The sequence below is a fragment of the Delphinus delphis genome, chromosome 5, assembly GCF_949987515.2.
Source record: "Delphinus delphis chromosome 5, mDelDel1.2, whole genome shotgun sequence".
Lineage (NCBI taxonomy): Eukaryota > Metazoa > Chordata > Mammalia > Artiodactyla > Delphinidae > Delphinus > Delphinus delphis.
In genome coordinates this window covers 4,679,713-4,701,781 of record NC_082687.1, presented here as the reverse complement: position 1 = coordinate 4,701,781, position 22,069 = coordinate 4,679,713, and the positions used below count along the sequence as shown (strand labels likewise).

Genomic DNA, 22,069 nt, shown 5'->3' with positions numbered 1-22,069 from the left:
GTAATATGTGCATAGGTCAATGACAGAGAAAAACACCTATAACACGCCTTGCCATGTCATTTTTCCATGTTGCCATGGTCATGGTTATGACAAACTATTCTGGTTTGAGCCATCACCTATTTTATGCCCTGCTCTTTCTAAGACTGTCCATCTTGGACAGTCTACTAGAACTCAGTCTTACAATAATCAAGGGGCAGTGCAGGATTTATGCCCAGGCAGTCTGGCTCCAGTATCTCAGCCTTTGACTGTTAGGATCTATGGCTTCTCAGCTCAAAGGAAGCAAACTTAAAATAGTTTTGTGAGATATGTATAATCTGTTAAATGGGAATAATAACTGTACATATCTCATAAAATTATACTAAGGATTATACCAATTTATGCATACAAAGCGTTTGTAGCAGAGTCTGGACTATAGAAGTGCTATTTACTGTCAAAATTCTGACAGACACAGGAATGTAACCATTTCTTATATTTACAGAGATTTTTTTTTCTTTTGCATCAATATTGGTTTGAATTTGAAGTAGCTGTTAGTCCCTCTAATGTTGATTCCTGACTAGAACCAAAAGAAGTGTTAAGAAGTTCAAAATCAGGGCCTCTCATTCTAAGAGTTCTTAACAGCTTCACATGAATTCATCCACCCACCTATCCATTCCATCCACCCATCTATCCATTCTATCCACCCACCTATCCATTCCATCCACCCACCTATCCATTCCATCCACCCATCTATCCATTCCATCCACCCATCTATCCATTCCATCCACCCATCTACCCATTCCATCCACCCACCTATCCATTCCATCCACCCATCTATCCATTCCGTCCACCCATCTATCCATTCTGTATACATTCATTAATTGCCTTTTATGAGATGTGTTTGGTATTACAAGTAAAAGAATCAAAAGTGTTTCTATTAGAAAGCTCTGATATCTCCAGAGTTACAAATTTACAATGGATAATTAGTCCAGTGGTTCAGTTTCTACTATGAGAATGAACAGAAGAGTCATGAGTAGAAGGATGAATAACTGTCTACTAGAAGATTCTAAGGCCTCCGGGGTTACACAGTTCCCTGTGCACCCAATCTAATGGTCCAGTATCTTCTGTGAGAACATATTTTTTCTGTCTATTTTGCTTCCTATGTGTCTGTCTTTGAGACTGCTTGATTTTTGACCAGGTTGATTTTACTTTGATTTCAGCTGCAACATAGGCCAGCGAATTATAGGCATTCAGTCAGGGATTATCAAGACTCTTTAGTTAGCATGTGTTAGCTACTAGATGTTCTTTTAATCAGGCTGGTTTTTCAATTCAGTGTTCAAACTGGAAACCTACACTGACTGAGTATGTACTACCTAGTAGATATTCAAAAGTGAGAAAAGTTAACATCATTTATTATTCATCTAACTTCCATCTTCAGACAATGAAGTAAAGTTTAAAATTAATAGGAAATATCAATAATGAAACATTCATGCAATGGTAAAAAATCACATCAATTATATTACTTTTCAAAGTGTCTATAATGCCTATAAAAAAGCAGAATGTAAAAGACATTATACAAGGTTAAAATATTAAAATAATATTACAATATAATTATGATTGTGGATATTTTCAGATAAGAATCTAACACATTTTTAGAAGTTAGAAAATTGGGCCTCAGTCCAAATGGGTTTTCCATGTGATCTTATGAAAATAATAATTATGCTTTATTACCCCTTCTAGTAATTACCTATCCAAAGGTAATCATTATGTGGCTTTCTGTCACCATAAGTCAGTATTGCCTAATTTTGAATATTACAGAGATGGAAATATACAGTATTCACTGTCTGTGTCTGGCTACATGATAATTGTGAGGTCATTTTGTTTGCATGGAGCTAGTGCTATTCTTTTTTTTTTTTCGCTACAGAAAAATCGATTACAGTTGATTCTCATTGTTTGCTGATTCTGTATTTAAAACTCACTCTCCTGAATTTATTTAGAACCACAAAACCAATACACATGGTGTTTTGCAGACGCTCAGGGACTTGTGCAGAGTGAGGAGAAATGTGTGACCTGAAGTACATGTCCCCATCTCAGGTTGGAAAAGGAGACACCCCGACCTTTTTGGTTCGGCTTTCATACTGTGAACAAGTGTTTTTTTCATGGTCTGTTTACTATTGTGTTTTCAAGGACAATTTTGTTGTGTTGAAACGCTTGTGAAGGAAGGTCGTGGTGTGCCTAACGGTGGGCTTAATTCATTCATGAGTCCTAATGCTGAGTTCAATGTTACTGGTTTATTTTTTTAATATAAATTTATTTATTTGTTTGTTTATTTCGTTTTGGCTGCATTGGGTCTTTGTTGCTGTGCACGTGCTTTCTCTAGTTGCAGTGAGCGGGGACTACTCTTTGTTGCGGTGCGTGGGCTTCTCATTGCGGTGGCTTCTCGTTGCAGAGCATGGGCTCTAGGAGCGTGGGCTTCAGTAGTTGTGCTGCGTGGGCTCAGTAGTTGTGGCTCGCGGGCTCTAGAACGCAGGCTCAGTTAGTTGTGGTGCACGGGCTTAGTTGCTCTGCAGCATGTGGGATCTTCCTGGACCAGCCCTCGAACCCGTTTCCGCTGAATTGGCAGGCAGATTCTTAACCACTGTGCCACCAGGGAAGTTCTCAGTGTTACTGTTAATTAATGAATAATATGTATTAAATAACGTTTCTCTGTGCAGAAACACTCATGAAATTAGGTTATGTATTGATCAGATGATGAAAATCTTGTGACCAGAGACTGATAGGAACCAAACTATGCATTTCCTATAGAAGCAGTGGTTCAGTGTTCAGAAATTCAGTGTTTGTGGTGACTTTATAGAACAAATGCCATTAATAATGAGAAGCAAATGTATTTTGAAATATCAGACTTTATTTATACATTAACAGTAGGAAGGATAAATTCTGGAGGGAGATAATAGAAAGAAAAGGGAAATGTTGATAATTTGGTCAAAGTGAATGAGAATTTTCTGTACTATAATAAAGAGTAATACATAGTATATGTATATAATATGTGTATATGTGTATATGTAATATATATTATATATACTATATATATTTGTATATATTATTATATACATGTACTATGTATTATTCTTTATTATACAACTTATAAAATATAATACAGGAAGCTCTCAGATTTAGAAAGGACAGTGAAACAAATGGAAAAAAGATCAGTACCTGAATATATTAACATGACACAGCCACACATAAAGCCAAAAGGAAGATCTAAAAATAGGAGATAAAGTACTATGAGAACAGCAGCTATTTTCTCAGTAGCAATAATGGACACCAAAAGAAAGTGAAATAATATTATTAAAAGACTAAATAGAAATAAAATATACTCTGATACTATATGGTCAGTGGAAAAAAGTATATAATTTATTTACTGTATCAGATACAAAAAAATAGACTATCAACAAAATAAATTTAAACAAAACTGAAACTGAAAACTATATGCTTCAGGAATAAGGAAAATTAAGCAGTTCTACTTGATGTATAGAGAGCGAGTAAACTGGTAAACATAGGACCTATTAAAATACTAACTGTCAATAATAATGATATTCCCTGAATTTAAGTTTGAAATTTTTAAAAGAGTGAAAACACAGGACCAAAATAGCAAAAAAAAATGTTTAAATATTGTACAACAATATGTAAGTACGGAAGGGGCTGATATTATTTGAAATATATATGTTAAGGTTTCTTGTATTATTTAAGAATGGGAGTAATTATGGATTACCTGTGTACATTAAGTATGTTTATTAATATTTTAAGAAACTGTGTGTTAAATATTGTATTTGTCTATGAAAAAATAGAATTAAATGAACAACTTACTCCTAAATACAGTAGGAAAAGAAGAATTAAGAAAGAGAAAACAGTAAGAATGGAAAAATCAGGACAAAAATCTTTAAACAAAATTATAGAATAAAACCAAATATGTTTATAATTACAATAACCAAGAATGGAGTAAAGTAATAGCTGATAATAAAAAGTAATGGACTGAATAATGAAAATCTAGCCATATGCAGATTATAAGATATATCCCAAAAATAAGAAAAAATAAAATTTGAAATTTAAGGACAGTTCCAGATAATTTAGTCATATACTAACAAAACAAAAAAGCTGATATAAGTGAGAAATATTTGATACTTCTGTTCTTGATAAATCAACAGACAAAATTAATACTTTATGCAAATTGAACATTATTACTATGCTTGAACTAACAGATACATGTATTATTTTTTGCATCCAGCAGTAATTAAATATACATTATTACTAAATATTTCACTTTCTAAACCTTTTCAATATCATTTCATATCACCGTTCATCCTGCTTTAATTAAATACAACACACTGCGTAGCTTATAAACAACAGAAATTCGTTTCTCAAGGTGGCAGCATGATCATGACCTGGTGAGGGCCCTCTTTCTGGTTCATAGCCATTGCCATCTCACTCTGTCTTCACATGGGGGAAGGGGCAAGCAATCTCTGTGGGGTCTTTTTTATAAAAGCACTAATCCCACTCATGAGGGCTCCATTATCATGACCTAATCACCTCCCAAATGCCCATCATCTGATACCATCATCTTTGAGGGTTAGGATTACAACAAGTGAATTCTGGGGGGACACAAACCTTCAGACTATATCATTCACTAAAGGAAACAGTTTTGAAAATGAACACATGCTGGGTTATAAATTTACCCTCAAGAAATATTAATGAAATCATTTTATACTGATTCTCTGACACAGTGCTAAGCTATCAAAAACTGCAAAGTAAATTTAAAATGTCAATATCAATAACAAGTAATATTGATAATCATGATTAAACATGTTGACTCCAAGTAAGACTGTCTTTGAAGGAATTTTGTTACTGTAATGAAAAATAAATAAATAATAGATTGAAAATAAAACATTTGGGCTTCTCTGGTGGCGCAGTGGTTGAGAGTCCATCTGCCGATGCAGGGGACACGGGTTCGTGCCCCAGTCCAGGAGGATCCCACATGCCGCGGAGCGGCTGGGCCCGTGAGCCATGGCCGCTGAGCCTGCGCGTCCGGAGCCTGTGCTCCGCAACGGGAGAGGCCACGGCAGTGAGAGGCCCGCGTACAGCAAAAAAAAAAAAAAAGAAAAGTAAAGAAAACATTTAACTAGATAATTTTAGAATTTAGCTGAAGAAAATCACAATACTGTAAGTGAAAGAAAGAAAGTAAAAATATAGGTAGATAAAGGCACAATGAAATGAATATATAAGAGGTAAAAATTGATTTATTCAAAAAAGACTAATTAAAAGGAAACAGAATTTTGGCAAAGAACAAGGACAAAAGTCATGGTTAATACTATTAGAACTGAATAAAAGAGATAACAATAACCACAATCCTAGCAGAGAGTAAAAGGAACTAAGAAAGTATTAAAGTAAAAGTCTTGGTAGTAAATTTGGAAATGTAGTGAGAAAGAACAAATTAAAGAGAAAGTATAAGTTAATAACATATAATCCAAGAAGTAATCAAAAAGGAACACTTTTATGACAAATGAACTGATTTAAGAGTACTAAAACAGAAAATTCTGTGCCAGATGGAATTAGAGGTGAAAGTTCTTCTGAACTTTAAAGTAACATTTTAGCAAGCAATTTGATGGGAAGTAGTAATTAAAAAATGTGTATTTTCACTGTCTTGATGGCTGACTTCCTGTTTTACCCCTTCTACCCACTCTGTATACAGTCTCTGCGTATTCTCAGATTGTCAGCTATCAAAAACAAATCTGAACCCTGTCTTCATGCATCTTGCCTCGTGCCACCATTTATCAGCCTTATTGCCTCATTTTTCTATAGCTGCCTTCCATTTGAGGTATAGTAGGAATGGAGAGTAACGTAACAGAGACTTCCCTATTGTAGGAAATATGTGGGCACTCAATCCTTGGATCAAAAAGGCAGTACTGTGTCATGGGTTTGCCCACACAACTCTGGGGAGGTATGGGATGGAATTGAATATTGCCCTTCTGTCAATAAAAAGAAAAATTTTGAATTATAGGGGTGCTTGAATACCTCCCTGGAAAGAAGTAGAGTGAAGTAGCAGCTGCAGTGATTTGGGACGTTCTGCAATGATCTATTCTATAGATATTTAGAGACCAAATTAGTTTAGAAAATGAAAATTTCCATATTGGGTATATTCAGTCTAGCCATCTTTCTGAAAGGGACATTATTTTCTGAGGCCTATTGTTGACTATAAATATCAACCTAAAATTTTACGTATATACTCCATAAAAATGTCTTTTAAAAAATTAAAGTTTTCTATCTTTGAATTTGCCTAAATTCTTTTTTTTTGTAACCACGTATAATTTCAGTCTGTGAGCCTCTTTAGATGATGAAATTCCATAAGTCTACTAAGTGTTGGCTGAAATAACACATCCCTATATTTGTCTTAACATGACCTTAGAGTATGTGAATTTTAACGCTTGAAAGTACATGCTTAAAGGTGAATTAGGAATATCCTAATGACTCTACTTTTATACTTGAAAATAGGCAATCTCAGAATTCTAAATTCCCTTAAATTCTCCTAATTTAAAAACAACATGTAAATAATAGATTTAACAGATGTAGGTTTTGAAACTTATGCTTTATAAATTAATAATCCAATTAATTCAAGTTTTAAAACCCTTTAAGGAAAGAATATTTCTAGCTATTTAAAAAAATAAAGGTAAACTGCTTCATTTGTGATTTAAAGCTTTATTCATATCCAAGGACAGAGTATACTCAAAGTCACCTGCAAGGTACAAAGTTAGTTTTGTGAAAAGTAAAGCATCCTTTCTCAATTTGATACCTTTTCTCAACAGAGGCTGACTCAAGTCAGCCTTTTTTGTATCCACATGAAGTTATACTTCCTGATTGTGTGCTGTACCTCTGTTTGTTTCTTTATTTTAGCCTAAGTATATTATACAGTGGCAACTAAGAATAATAATTATAATCAAAATTTAATCATCTCCAAAATATGATAGAAACTAGTATAGAATTTTTTATAGGGTGGACAGAGAGATGGAACAGTGAAGTCCAAAATCAAATTGCCTTCTTTTTGAACAGAAAAAAAAGTAGAAAAAAAAAGTGAGAGAAAAAAAGAACAGTAAACTTATTTAAATTTACTCTTTCAAGTTTTTTTTCAGTCCAATTAAATTGGATCCCTAGTGTTTTATACTGACCTTATCTAAGAAATCATATTTCTGACTTTCTTTTATTTCTTTTGTATATATTTGAATGTGAGAATTGGTATTAAGTGTGTAATTTTAGCACGAAACATTTTAAAAACTTGAACATTGTTGCATTTTACTCTTAAATGGCAAATGTTTTCTTGACAACATGTTTTACAAACCTCATGATAAATTCTTACCATAGGGGTATATTTGTTTTCAGTGGATACATTAATATCATTTCTGTGTGCAGCTTAAAAATAAAAGGTCACACATTTTTAATGGAATCTATCACCTTGGTGTTGCTCTAAACATCAAATGCTTATTACTTTTCTTGCCATTAATACTTTTTGTAAGAATGGCATGCAGGTGATATTTTCCTGCGTAAAAGATTAACTAGTAAACAACTGACCTCATTTTGCCTTCTGTGGAGCAAAATCAGGTTCTGCTTGGATGCAGAAGTGGCTTATTGTAACACATCGGGTATTCTTAAGTGTCATCAGCAGTCTTCTCTAGCTGTTAGCGCATTATCCTGAGAATCTACATCATTACTTTAAATTAGGTTCACTTAATTAGCCAGCTGGTATTCTCCTTGTCAGACTGATACACAAGCTGTGTTTCACTGCTCCTTTATGTCAAGGCTAAACTCCAGGTTCAGGGTATCTTTGTGCTATTCTCACTTTTGTTGCTCTGACAAAATAACCCATCTTTATATAAGTTGACACAACTGGTCCATAACCAGTGTAGCATCAGTTTTAAATTATTTGTAGTTGGTGCACCCCCCTCAAGGAATACTGATAAAATTTTTTTTCAACATCTTTATTGAAGTATAATTGCTTTAAAATGGTTTGTTAGTTTCTGCTTTAAAACAAAGTGAGTCAGCTATACATATATGTATATCCCAATATCTCCTCCCTCTTGTGTCTCCCTCCCATCCTCCCTATCCCACCCCACTAGGTGGTCACAAAGCACCGAGGTGATCCCCCTGTGCTACGTGGCTGCTTCCCACTAGCTATCTATTTTACATTTGGTAGTGTATATATATCCATGCCACTCTCTTACTTCGTCCCAGCTTACCCTTATCCCTCACCATGTCCCCAAGTCCATTCTCTAAGTATGTGTGTTTATTCCTGTCCTGCCCCTAGGTTCTTCAGAATGATTTTTTTTTTTTTAGATTCCATATATATGTGTTAGCATACAGTATGTGTTTTCCTCTTTGTGACTTACTTCACTCTGTATGACAGACTCTAGGTACATCCACCTCACTAAAATAACTCAATTTTGTTTCTTTTTCTGGCTGAGTAATATTCCATTGTATATATATGTGCCACATCTTGTTTATCCATTCATCTGCTGATGGACACTTATGTTGCTTCCATGTCCTGGCTATTGTAAATAGAGCTGCAATGAACATTTTGGTACATGACTCTTTTGAATTATGGTTTTCTCAGGGTATATGCCCAGTAGTGGGATTGCTGGGTAATATGGTAGTACTATTTTTAGTTTTTACAGGAACCTCCATACTGTTCTCCATTGGCTGTACCAATTCACATTCCCACCAGCAGTGCAAGAGAGTTCCCTTTTCTCCACATCCTCTCCAGCATTTATTGTTTGTAGATTTTTTGATGATGGCCATGCTGATTGGTATGAGGTGACACCACAGTGTAATTTGCATTTGCATTTCTCTAATGCTTAGTGATGTTGAGCATCCTTTCATGTGTTTGATGCAATCTGTATATCTTCTTTGGGGAAATGTCTATTTAGAACTTATGCCCATTTTTGGATTGGGTTGTTTGTTTTTTTACATTGAGTTGAATGAGCTGCTTGTAAATTTTGGAGATTAAGCCTTTGTCAGTTGCTTCATTTGCAAATATTTTCTCCCATTCTGAGGGTTGTCTTTTCGCCTTGATATGGTTTCCTTTGCTGTGCAAAAGCATTTAAGTTTCATTAGGTCCCATTTGTTGATTTTTGTTTTTATTTCCATTTCTCTAGGAGGTGGGTCAAAAAGGATCTTGCTGCGATTTATGTCATAGAGTGTTCTGCCTATGTTTTCCTCTAAGAATTTGATAGTGTCTGGCCTTACATTTAGGTCTTTAATCCATTTTGAGTTCTTTTTTGTGTATGGTGTTAGGGAGTGTTCTAATTTCATTCTTTTACATGTAGGTCTCCAGTTTTCCCAGCACCACTTATTGAATAGGCTGTCTTTTCTCCATTGTATATTCTTGCCTCCTTTATAAAAAATAAGGTGACCATATGTGTGTGGGTTTATCTCTGGGCTTTCTATCCTGTTCCATTGATCTATATTTCTGTTTTTGTGCCAGGATCATACTGTCTTGATTACTGTAGCTTTGTAGTATAGTCTAAAGTCAGGTAGCCTGATTCCTCCAGCTCCATTTTTCTTTCTCAAGTTTGCTTTGGCTATTCGGGGGTCTTTTTTGTTTCCAAACAAATTGCAAAATTTTTTGTTCTAGTTCTGTGAAAAATGCCATTGGTAGTTTGATAGGGATTGCATTGAATCTGTAGATTGCTTTGGGTAGTAGAGTCATTTTAACAGTGTTGATTCTTCCAATCCAAGAACATGGTATATCTCTCCATCTGTTTGTGTTATCTTTAATTTCTTTCATCAGTGTCTTACAGTTTTCAGCATACAGGTCTTTTGTCTCCTTAGGTAGGTTTATTCCTAGCTATTTTATTCTTTTTGTTGCAGTGGTAAATGGGAGTGTTTCCTTAATTTCTCTTTCAGATTTTTCATCATTAGTGTACAGGAATGCAAGAGATTTCTGTGCATTAATGTTGTATCCTGCTGCTTTACCAAATTCATTGATTAGCTCTACTAGTTTTCTGGTAGCATCTTTAGGATTCTCTGTGTATAGTATCATGTCATCTGCAAACATTGACAGTTTTACTTCTTTTCCAATTTGGATTCCTTCTATTTCTTTTTCTTCTCTGATTGATGTGGCTAAAACTTCCAAAACTACGTTGAATAATAGTGGTGAGAGTGGGCAACCTTGTCTTCTTCCTGATCTTAGTGAAAATGCTTTCAGTTTTTCACGACTGAGAAAAATGTTGGCTGTGGGTTTGTCATATATGTACTTTATTATGTTGAGGTAAGTTCCCTCTATGCCTACTTTCTGGAGGGTTTTTATCATAAATAGGTGTTGAATTTTGTCAAAAGCTTTTTCTGCATCTATTGAGATGATCATATGGTTTTTCTCCTTCAATTTGTTAATATGGTTTATCCCATTGATTGATTTGTGTATATTGAAGAATCCTTGTATTCCTGGAATAAACCCCACTTGATCATGGTGTATGATCCTTTTAATGTGCTGTTGGATTCTGTTTGCTAGTATTTTGTTGAGGATTTTTGCATCTATGTTCATCAGTGATATTGGCCTGTAGTTTTCTTTTCCTGTGACATCTTTGTCTGATTTTGGTATCAGGGTGATGGTGGCCTCATAGAATGAGTTTGGGAGTGTACCCCCCTCTGATATATTTTGGAAGAGTTTGAGAAGGATACGTGTTACCTCTTTTCTAAATGTTTGATAGAATTCGCCAGTGATGCCATCTGGTCCTGGGCTTTTGTTTGTTGAAAGATGTTTTTTTTTTCTTTTTCTTTTTGCGGTACGTGGGCCTCTCAATGTTGTGGCCTCTCCCGTTGCGGAGCACAGGCTCGGGACGCACAGGCTCAGCAACCATGGCTCACGGGCTCAGCTGCTCCGCGGCATGTGGGATCTTTCCGGACCGGGGCACGAACCCGTGTCCCCTGCATCTGCCGGCGGACTCTCAACCACTGCACTACCAGTGAAGCCCTTGTTGAAAGATTTTTAGTCACAGTTTCAATTTCAGTGCTTGTGATTGGTCTGTTTATATTTTCTATTTCTTCATGGTTCCATCTCAGAAGGTTGTGCTTTTCTAAGAATTTGTCCATTTCTTCCAGGTTGTCCATTTTATTGGCATATAGTTGCTTGTAGTAATCTCTCATGGTCCTTTGTATTTCTGCAGTGTCAGTTGTTACTTCTCATTTTTCATTTCTAATTCTGTTGATTTGAGTCTTATCCCTGTTTTTCTTGATGAGTCTAGATAGTGGTTTATCATTTTTGTTTATCTTCTCAAAAACCAGCTTTTAGTTTTATTGATCTTTGCTATCATTTCCTTAATTTCTTTTTCATTTATTTCTGATCTGATCTTTATGATTTCTTTCCTTCTGCTAACTTTATGGGTTTTTTGTTCTTCTTTCTCTAATTGCTTTAAGTGTAAGGTTAGGTTGTTTATTGGAGGTGTCTCTTATTTCTTGAGGTAGGATTGTATTGCTATAAACTTCCCTCTTAGAACTGTTATTGCTGCATCACATAGGTTTTGGGTTGTTGTTTTTTCATTGTCATTTGTTTCTAGGTATTTTTTCACTTGCTCTTTGTTTTCTTCAGTGATCTCTTGGTTATTTAGTAGTGTATTGTTTAGCGTCCATGTGTTTGTATTTTTTATAGAGTTTTTCCTATAATTGATATCTAGTCTCATAGCATTGTGGTAGGAAAAGATACTTGATACGATTCAATTTTCTTAAATTTACCAAGGCTTGATTTCTGACCCAAGATATGATCTATCCTGGAGAATGTTCCATGAGCACTTCAGAGGAAAGTGTATTCTGTTGTTTTTGGATGGAATGTCCTATAAATATCATTTAAGTCCATCTTGTTTAATGTATCATTTAAAGCTTGTGTTTCCTTATTTATTTTCATTTTGCATGATCTGTCCATTGGTGAAAGCTGGGTGTTCAAGTCCCCTACTATGATTGTTACTCTTGATTTCCCTTTTTGTGGCTGTTAGCATTTGCCTTATGTATTGAGGTGCTCCTGTGTTGGGTGCTAGCTATTTACAATTGTTATATCTTCTTCTTGATTTGATCCCTTGATTATTATGTAGTGTCCTTCTTTGTCTCTTTTAATAGTCTTTATTTTAAAGTGTATTTTATCTGTTATGAAGATTGCTACCCAGCCTTTCTTTTGATATCTATTTGCATGGAATATCTTTTTCCATCCCCTCACTTTCAGTCTGTATGTGTCCCTAGGTCTAAAGTGGGTCTCTTGCAGACAACATATATATGGGTCTTGTTTTTGTATCCATTCAGCCAATCTGTGTCTTTTGGTTGGAGCATTTAATCCATTTACATTTAAGGTAGTCATCAATATGTATGTTCCTATTACCATTTTCTTAATTGTTTTGGGTTTGTTATTGTAGGTCTTTTCCTTCTCTTGTATTTCCTGCCTAGAGAAGTTCCTGTAGTATTTGTTGTAAAACTGGTTTGGTGGTGCTGTATTCTCTTAGCTTTTGCTTGTTTGTAAAGATTTTAATTTCTCCATAAAATCTGAATGAGATCCTGGCTGGATCGAGTAATCTTGGTTGTAGGTTTTTTCCCTTTCATCACTTTCAGTATGTCCTGCCACTCCCTTCTGGCTTGCAGAGTTTCTGCTGAAAGATCAGCTGTTAACCTTATGGGGGTTGCCTTGTATGTTATTTGTTGTTTTTCCCTTGCTGCTTTTAATATTTTTTCTTTGTATTTAACTTTTGATTGTTTGATCAGTATGTCTTGTCGTGTTTCTCCATGGATCTATCCTGTATGGGGCTCTCTGCACTTCCTGGACTTGATTGACTAGTTCCTTTCTTAGGGAAGTTTTCAACTATAATCTCTTCAAATATTTTCTCAGTCCCTTTTTTTTTTTTCTCTTTTTCTTCTTCTGGGACCCCTAAAATTTGATTTTAGTACGTTTAATTTTGTCCCAGAGGTCTCTGAGACTGTCCTCAATTCTTTTCGTTCTTTTTTCTTTATTCTGCTCTGTGGTAGTTATTTCCACTATTTTATCTTCCAGGTCACTTATACATTCTTCTGCCTCAGTTATTCTTCTATTGATTCCTTCTATAGTATTTTAAATTTCATTTATTGTGTTGTTCATCACTGTTTGTTTGCTCTTTAGTTCTTCTAGGTCCTTGTTAAACATTTCTTTTATTTTCTCCATTCTATTTCCAAGATTTTGGATCACCTTCACTATCATTACTCTGAATTCTTATTCAGGTATACTCCTCTTTTCCTCTTCATTTGTTAGGTCTGGTGGGTTTTTATCTTGCTCCTTCATCTGCTGTGTGTTTCTCTGTCTTCTCATTTAGCTTAACTTACTGTGTTTGGGGTTTCCTTTTCTCAGGCTGCAGGTTCATAATTCCCATTGTTTTTGGTGTCTACCCCCAGTGGCTAAGGTCGGTTCAGTGTGTTGTGTAGGCTTTCTGGTGAAGGGGACTGGTGCCTGTTCTCTGGTGGATGAGGCTGGATCTTGTCTTTCTGGTGGGCAGAACCATGTCTGGTGGTGTGTTTTGGGGTGTCTGTGACATTATTATGATTTTAGGCAGCCTCTCTGCTAATGGGTGGAGTTGTGTTCCTGTCTTGCTAGTTGTTTCGCATAGGGTGTCCAGCACTGTAGCTTGCTGGTCATTGAGTGGAGCTGGGTCTTAGCATTGAGATGGAGATCTCTGAGGAGCTTTTGCTGTTTGATACTACATGGGGCTGGGAGGTGTCTGGTGGACCAATATCCTGAACTTGGCTCTCCCACCTCAGAAGCTCAGGCCTGACACTTGGCCAGAGCACCAAGACCCTATCAGTGACACAGCTCAGAAAAAAATGGAGACAAAAAGAAAGAAAGGAAGAAAAAAAGAGAATAAAGTTATTAAAATAAAAAATATATTAAAAATTAAAAAATTGAAAATAATTAAAAAAAGAAAAAAAAGGAGAAAGAAAGAAAGAAGAAAGCAACCAAACCAAAAAACAAATCCACCAATGAAAACACACGCTAAAAACTATACTAAGAAAAAAAAGGACAGACCGTATCCTAGGACAGATGGTAAAAGCAAAGCTATAGTGACAAAATCATACAAAGAAGCATAGACATACACACTCACAAAAAGAGAAAAAGGAAAAAATATATATATATATATAAAGAAGAGAGCAACCAAATCAATAAACGAATCTACCAATGATAATAACCTCTAAATTCTAAACTAAGGGTGAGTGCCGGTTGGCACCGATCCTCTGTGCGGGAAATCTCTCCGCTTTGCCCTCCGCACCCTTGTGGCTGCGCTCTCTTCCACAGCTCCGAAGCTTCCCCCCTCTGCCACCTGCAGTCCCCGCCCACGAAGGGGCTCCTAGTGTGTAGAAACCTTTCCTCCTTCACGGCTCCCTCCTAGAGGTGCAGGTCCCATCCCTATTTTTTGTCTCTGTTTTTTCCTTTTGCCCTACCCAGTTATGTGGGGAGTTTGTTGCCTTTTGGGAGGTCTGAGGTCTTCTGCCAGCGTTCAGTAGGTGTTCTGCAGGATTTGTTCCACATATAGATGTATTTCTGATGTATTTGTGGGGAGGAAGGTGATTTCCACGTCTTACTCCTCAGCCATCTTGAAGGTCTCTAATACTGATAAATTTATATCACACTAGGTATGTTGGGATTATGAGGGAGTTAAAATTTATAGATCTACAAAGAAAAAAAGAACTCATACTGTAAGTAAATTGTATCCTTATTCAGTGTTTGAAACAATATTTTAAAATATTAAAGAAAAAAATATCAGTATCTTTATAAAGCTACAACAGATAAAAACTTTTTGTTATTACATTATGTAGTATATTTTACACATTTTTACAAAGGAATAGGATAAGAAGATAATTCATCATGATAATATAACACTGAAAATGGTACTTACATGGGAAGATAAGAAATATGATTCTAGGATCTGAATATTTAGACTACTATTAATTACAATAACAAAATGTTAAGTTATTTGAAAGATACTTCTGAATATGTCCATAAATCAATAAATCTTTGGAAGAAGGATTGTGGCCTAATTATCTGAATATCAGATAATTAATTATCTGAATATCAGATAATATCAGGCCAAGCAAAGGCTACTGTGTATAGAAAATTACAGTGTTTATGGGATGGAGAGAAGTTTCCAAACTATAGTATCAGAAAATTTTATTTAAACAAAGTCTCACAGAAGCATTCAATAGATCAAAAGTGAGCCCCTTTGTTCTATTATGGGGCAGTTCAAAGCACCTGCTGTGAATAAGGCTCATTTCTGTAAGCTGCTCAAGGCAAAGTTTGAAAACAATTTTTCTAGCAAAATAATATTGGTAGTCAAATGCAAATTATACTAAGTACTAATTGAGCATTCTATGCACATAAGGTAATTTTGAGGTGAAAGATAAGCATATGTGCAATGCTTTTTCCCAATCACACATTCTTGAACATTACATATTGATTTACATCGTTTTTCTTGATAAATGCTCGATGGCTGCAGAAACAAAAAATATTTACGCTAATGGTCTCCAAACGAAATGTATGCAACACAAGGGCAATGAAAGATGACTAGTTGTGAGAAGGGAATCCCAAGACATTGTTTATTTTTATTTTTATCTTAAAAAATCATATTACATTTTATGAATATTTAACATATGGACCAAAGTTGGAGACCTGAATTTATCTGTATATTGGATGGTGGGTATGAAGTTATCTTGAGGGAGAGTGTGAATTTTATAGTCTGTAGGGATGGACATTGGTACCCTTAGTCTTTTGTTTACTTTTATCTATATAAATATCAATAGTGCACATGTCAACAAAACAACTGTCAAGAAGATTAAAATAATAATTTGTATTTGTAAAATATTTAGAGAAAAATTTTGTTCATAACAAGCCTAGTGCAGAGTGTAGTTGTCTTTGTTATATAAAGTAATAATCATGATCTTAATTATAGTGCCTTTTGTCATGTTGTTCAATTTTGCAATTTGCTTTTCCCAGTGAAGTAGATGTAGGTGCTCATTAATTATATATCGAATACTACAATTTACAAGGTACTGTTCTAAGTGCATAAGTGATACCGTTGAGCTAAACAAACACAAAAGGCCTGCCTTCTTGGAGCCTAGAGCCCACTGGATAGAGACAAACAACAAAAAATAAGAATACTAAAAATGACACGTAAATTCTACGATACGGAAAGTGGTCAGTGCCACTGGAAAAGGTAAAATGGCAGAGCAGACCAGGTGGGACTGGGAAAGTGAAAGGTGAAGGGCAGCCTGGGTGCACTAAATAGAGTGGCCATGCTGGCCTCACCCACAAGGTGAGTTCTCAGCAAAGGTGTCCAAGAAGTAGACACTGGGTTATCCGGGGAAGGCGGTTGGTTCTGGGGAAAAGCCTCCAAAAAGTAGAAGTGTGATCGGCATGTTGGATGAACAGCAAGGAAGCCAGAGCATCTGGATTGGAGCCATCGGGGGGAGCCTGGAAGGTGAAGGATCTGAGAAAGAAGACCAGGTGCGACAGGTCATTATAAGGGCTTTTGGCTTTTACTCTGAGGGAACTGAGAAGACATTGTGTTTTGAGCAAATTGGTGCCATGATCTGCCTAATGCTCACCAGAAAAGAAAAGAAAACAAATCACTGACGAAGCTGTCGAGAAAGTGGACGAGTAGAAAGTTGAAGGGTGGAAACCAGGAGATGGGGTTGGAGGTGATAGAGGCCCCTATGTGGTCTAAGCAGGGCAGGAGCTGCAAAGGGCTCAGCGTTTCGAAGGCAGGTCCAGCTGGGGCGTGAGGATGGGAAGTAGAGGAGAAAGAGGACCATTAAGGATAATAGACTCTATACTGTCTTTTTCAAAAATAAGATCTGTTTTATAACACAGGCTTACAGGCTTACTTGTGGCACGAATTTCTTGTGTGTGTCAAATATAGTGCCTTTCTCTTTTTCAGAAGCTAATGGTCTAAATTGAACGTTTAGAGTAATTTCCAAAGTAGACCAGCAGATATTTTATAAAAGTCAACACCTGTAATTTATCCCTTTCAAACATTGGCCATTTATGTAGGAAAATTTCTGTTTTTTGACTGAAAACTGGGTTATGGAAAGATGATCCTGAATACGGTTGTTTGCACATATTTTTGTCATTGTTGTATGATTTCCTGGCTGAAAACCATGTCAACATTTCCTCCGTAAAACGTTTTGTATCTGCACACTTGAGAACTTGTAAATAGATTTTTCCTTTCAAATTGAGAAGTTGTTTTGAAAATTGATATTTTCTTCCTTTAAAAACGTATCTTCACTTATTTGAAGGAATTTAATTGTGAACTGCCTTCTGACACCTCCTGAAATATATTCTCATAACGTAACTTTAAAAAATACACTACCATGTGTCAAATTGATAGCCAGTGGGAACCTGCAGTGTAGCACAGGGAGCTCAGCTCAGTGCTCTGTGATGACCTAGCGGGGTGGGATGGGAGGGGTGGAAGGGAGATGCAGAGGGAGGGGATATAGGTATACATGTAGCTGATTCACTCTTTTGTACAGCATAAACTAACACAACATTGTAAAGCAAATATATCCCAATTTAAAAATAATAAGATAAATAAAAAATTGTCTCTGTCCTGCCATTTATAAAAGAAAATGTTTATACTTTAAGGCTCAATTAAAGCCTCACTTCCTCTTCTCCCCCATCCTGCTCTGTACTTCTTCCTCTGAGCTTCCAAGGCATTTGACCCTTATTTTTATTTTGTGACATGCATCAAGTTATTTTAAATTCTTCTTTCACCCTCTCACCTATAAACTCTTCCAGGACAGAGACTGTGATTATTAAAGTAAATAACCTCTTCTAGTTTCTTCATTTGCTAAATAAGGGCATTACATCTCTAAAACACTATAATGCTGTCATGAAAATACTCTAGTTCCGTTAGTTTTTCTAATAGTAGGAGCAGTGGTATTTCCATCGTGTTTAGCATTCATCAGGCATACCTGAGCACTTTATATTTACTACCTCACCCAGTATTTACAACGACCCTCTGAAGTAGGTGTTATTACTGTCTCCATTTTATTGTAGAGGAAACAGCCACAGAAAGCGTTAGTAAGTTCCCAAGTTATTATTATTATTTAAATTTAAGTGAAGACACTAAGATTTGAAGTCAGCTTCAGAATACATGTTCATAAGCATGGTGTATACTGCCTCTCAGTGATTCTCCCCTGGGATTGTACTGCTTATACAAATGATACTGCATATACTTGGGTCCCGTGGGTTTCTCTTCACCCTCCAAAAGAAAAAAACCCCAAAGAATGTTTCTTATCTATGAAGCATAAATAATAGGGCAGCATATCCAAACATTGTCAGGAATGAAACTGTCCACTAGGAGGAATGGTCTTTCATAGGTAGGGAGGTTCCCACTTTGGGAAAGAACTCAGACCCAGATCCCAGGCTTGCTGTTCACTGGCTGGATGACTGCCGGTAAGATAAGTGTCTCAGTTTTCTTATCACGTCTTATGGGGACATTAACAGAACCTATGGATCGTGGTATGTCCTTACAAGATAATAGTTATGAAGGGCCAAGTGGAAAGAAGAGAAATTTATGAGAGCTGGCAAACGGAAAATTTTTATTCAAATTGTTCCCTACTTTATAAAGTTATCTAAGGATCTTTGCTATTTTTATAACCATATCCTAACAATTGATTAACAATGAGGTCTTTTTGTTATTGCTGCTTCTGTTGCCTATTGAATTATTTTATCTTTAACTTTTTAAATGCCTAAAGATTATTCCATTTTAAGTTGCATGCAAAATAGGCTATTATAATCCTACATAGATCAGGTTTAACATATAAAGGGAAAAATTTGAAAAATCAAAGGAATCTTACTGCCTTGTTATTAGTGTAATGATTAATGATGGCTCTTTTGCTATATACCCGTTGAAATTATTGATCAGTACATGAAGAATCGAAATGAAACGTCTGGCATTCACTTGAGTACGATTCACCAAATACCAGACCAGCTATTCCTCAAGCAATAGAACTGTATAGTTATCCCAAATAGCATCAAGTCTCGGGATAGTTATTCTAGGTTTGTGCCGCAGTTCAAGACTATCATGGAGAATTCAGTCTCCTTTCATGTTTCTCCTGCTAAATCCTCAAAGTGGTGGCTTTTCCTTCTTAAGCTTATTGTTTCATGACCTCAAAATGGCTTTAGAAATTGAGGCTTAATATCCTCATCTGACAGCATTCAAAGCAGGAAGAAGGAGAAAGTGTGGTGCATGGAGGTCTCCTCCTGCTATTGTCTCTTTTGATGGAAATGCTTCACTCTCAGAAATCATTCATCACCTTAATCTTCACAATGTGTAAACTAGGATATGCCATGTGACTACCCCTCACCTCTAGGGAGTCGGGGAAATTTCACCCTTGTCAAAGGGGAATAAGATTAGTCATTGGCTTAAATCTCTGCTGGTCCTCAGGTGGGCTACCTTCCCTTAGAACATCACTGCCCACCTGAACCCAAAATGTTATCGTGGCTCTGTTAGCCAGAGAGAAAGGGGTGAGGACACTAATACAGAAATGCTTAAATAGGTCTTTTCAGAAATCCAGTAATTAATTCTAGTCCAAGAATATTGAGAATTTTAAATAGATAAAATACAGGGCAAGATTTCAGAAAAGAAATACTTTAGTAAGACTAAATTGCCAAAGTGTTAGTTAAAATATGAATCTCTATATATTCAACTACAACTTTTAATCCACTGAGAAGAGAATTACATTATAAACTAGGACTTGGGAAATTCTCTAAGGATATTCAATAGAGCTTGGAAAGAAACGTTTTCAATATTGGATAAAGGTTGTTTTACTGAAAACAATTTGTTCTATGTTATTAAATTAGAAAATGTGTAACTATTAATATTGCAGGAAATTACTTCTAAAAGGTATTAGTTTATGACATAAATAGCTTGGAATTAAGGTGAGTGAAATAACTTTCTGGCAGCAATGCGTGTTTTGGAAGTTTTGTTTTCAGTAAATGCTAGATATTATAAATATTAGCAGAAAAATACATTTACCATATCAAGTACGATACAGAAAATTGCTGCTTCTTTTTCTGTGGCTTTAGACTTCTCATTAAGGAAACTAAATTAGGTAATCTGTTATTAGAGTTACAACCATGTATCAGATTGTTGGCATGTTAGCATTATAAATGGTCAAGTCCCATAACCAGCAGTGGGATAGAAAAATCTAATAGTATAAATATAGTTCTTACCTGTACTCAACAGTTGATTAAAATGCACATATTAATCATTTATATCTTGAGTTTCTAAATAGCTTCTCCATTATTTGCATAAGTAATGAATTTGCATAGGTAATGAATGAATGTAAGACTATATAAAATTGTGCAAAAATATATTTGAGTAAAGTATTATATTTCCAGATTAATCAAATAAAGGTTTAGAAAATTAGATAATTGGCAACATACATTTTTAATCTGACATCTAAACTCTTGGATTTTTCTATAATTTTTGGCCTAGTTTTAAACTAATATTTCGGTCTGAAAACTTTTTCAACTTCTCTCTATTACAGGCAGTAAGCACAGACCCCATCCCTGTTAAATTACACTACGACAAATCACACGATCAAGTCTGGGTGCTAAGCTGGGGTACCATGGAAAAGACTTCTCCAACACTACAGGTAAGTACATTTCAGTGTATTTGAGAAAATAATGATCTTTTAAACCTTTCAATATCTAATTGGACACATAACCATTTAACGATGATATTCTTCCACCTAGATCTTCACAATAAGGGAAAAAAATGTTGATTCTCAAGTACCTTTTTGCTTGGAAAATATTTTAGTTCAGACGTTCCAAACATCAGATTTATATGCAAAAAGAATAACCTAAAGCTGAAGCTATTAAGAAAAAAATATTATGATTTACGTTTCCTACCTCCCTCGAATTTTCATGAGAATTTTCTTGTTTCCATCTGTTTTAAATGGGGCCTGGAGGGTGGGTCCTGTGAGATAGAGACCAGGAGAGTTAGACAGAGTCTCAAAGCAGGTCCCCAGTGTTCTCCAAACACATAGTACTTTACTATCTGAGTGCAGGTTCACTTCTAATTGGGAATATGTACTGTCATTTTTGTGAAATTTGCTTATGTTTTGAAATTGTTTACATGAGAAATTGACAGATAGAGACAGATATATATATACATATATACACATTTTGACAGTGACTATCTGTAGAGTTGATGAGAAACTTCCCACACATTGTCCAGCCATCTAAAAACAGGTTTTTTCTCTGAATGTCTAATAAAAATTATGCTAATAAGATTTAGTGAATTTTTAAAATACTTGGTGGGTGGAAGTGAAAGGTTAGTTTCACAACTGAAAATATAAAATAAAATGTAAGGACTGAGAATTACTCTTAAAATACGACATACAACAAGACTTATTTACATGAAGAGAGTGTGTGTGTATTTATGTATGTATAAGACGGATAGATGATAAATAGGTGATAGATAGATAGATATATAGATCATAGATGATAGACAGACTGACAGGAAACACAGGGTCTCTGGATCAGAGAACAGACTGTTTCTTACCCATGCAGCCTGTTAGTATTTATTCTCTGGCCCCAACCCCTATGGGGTGATGTGGTGAGAGGCTAGTGTCACCCTTCATGACCAGCACAGTCCTACTGCAGGAGGAGCCTGGAATCATGTGTCTCTAAGTTATTTTAGGCTGCTGGCACCTCAACCCACCGTCTCATGTGAGAGAGAAGAGATTATTAGTCTGGAAAGCATGCAAATCTTCTCCAGGGAGAGGAGGGGAAGGTCAGTACCCTGGCACCTCAGTAATTGGCTCAGAGGAATTAAGTCTCTAAATCTCTCAGGAGAAATACTCTGTTTCTAGCTTCCAAAGGCATTTTTGCTGCACGATCATCCTTTAACCAAGGTGGCGTGCTTTTTGCTCAGAAAGACTTGACTCTGCGGAAACGTCAAGATATTTATGGATAATCGTCTCCCAACAGGATTACCAGAAAATATCTTCGAGAGAAATGGGATTTGAGATTTGTTTGAAAGGG

The 22,069-nt window shown here is 35.8% G+C and overlaps 1 protein-coding gene across 3 annotated transcripts in view; it reads left to right on the top strand.

Annotated features, from left to right (window-relative positions):
* Positions 1-22,069, top strand: part of FSTL5 (follistatin like 5) — a 620,880-nt gene that overhangs the window by 552,364 nt on the left and 46,447 nt on the right. For all 3 annotated transcript variants that reach the window (XM_060011592.1, XM_060011591.1, XM_060011589.1), the window contains one exon: positions 20,569-20,676. In XM_060011592.1, the coding sequence (XP_059867575.1) occupies positions 20,569-20,676 (108 nt within the window). The remainder of the gene's footprint in view (positions 1-20,568; positions 20,677-22,069) is intronic.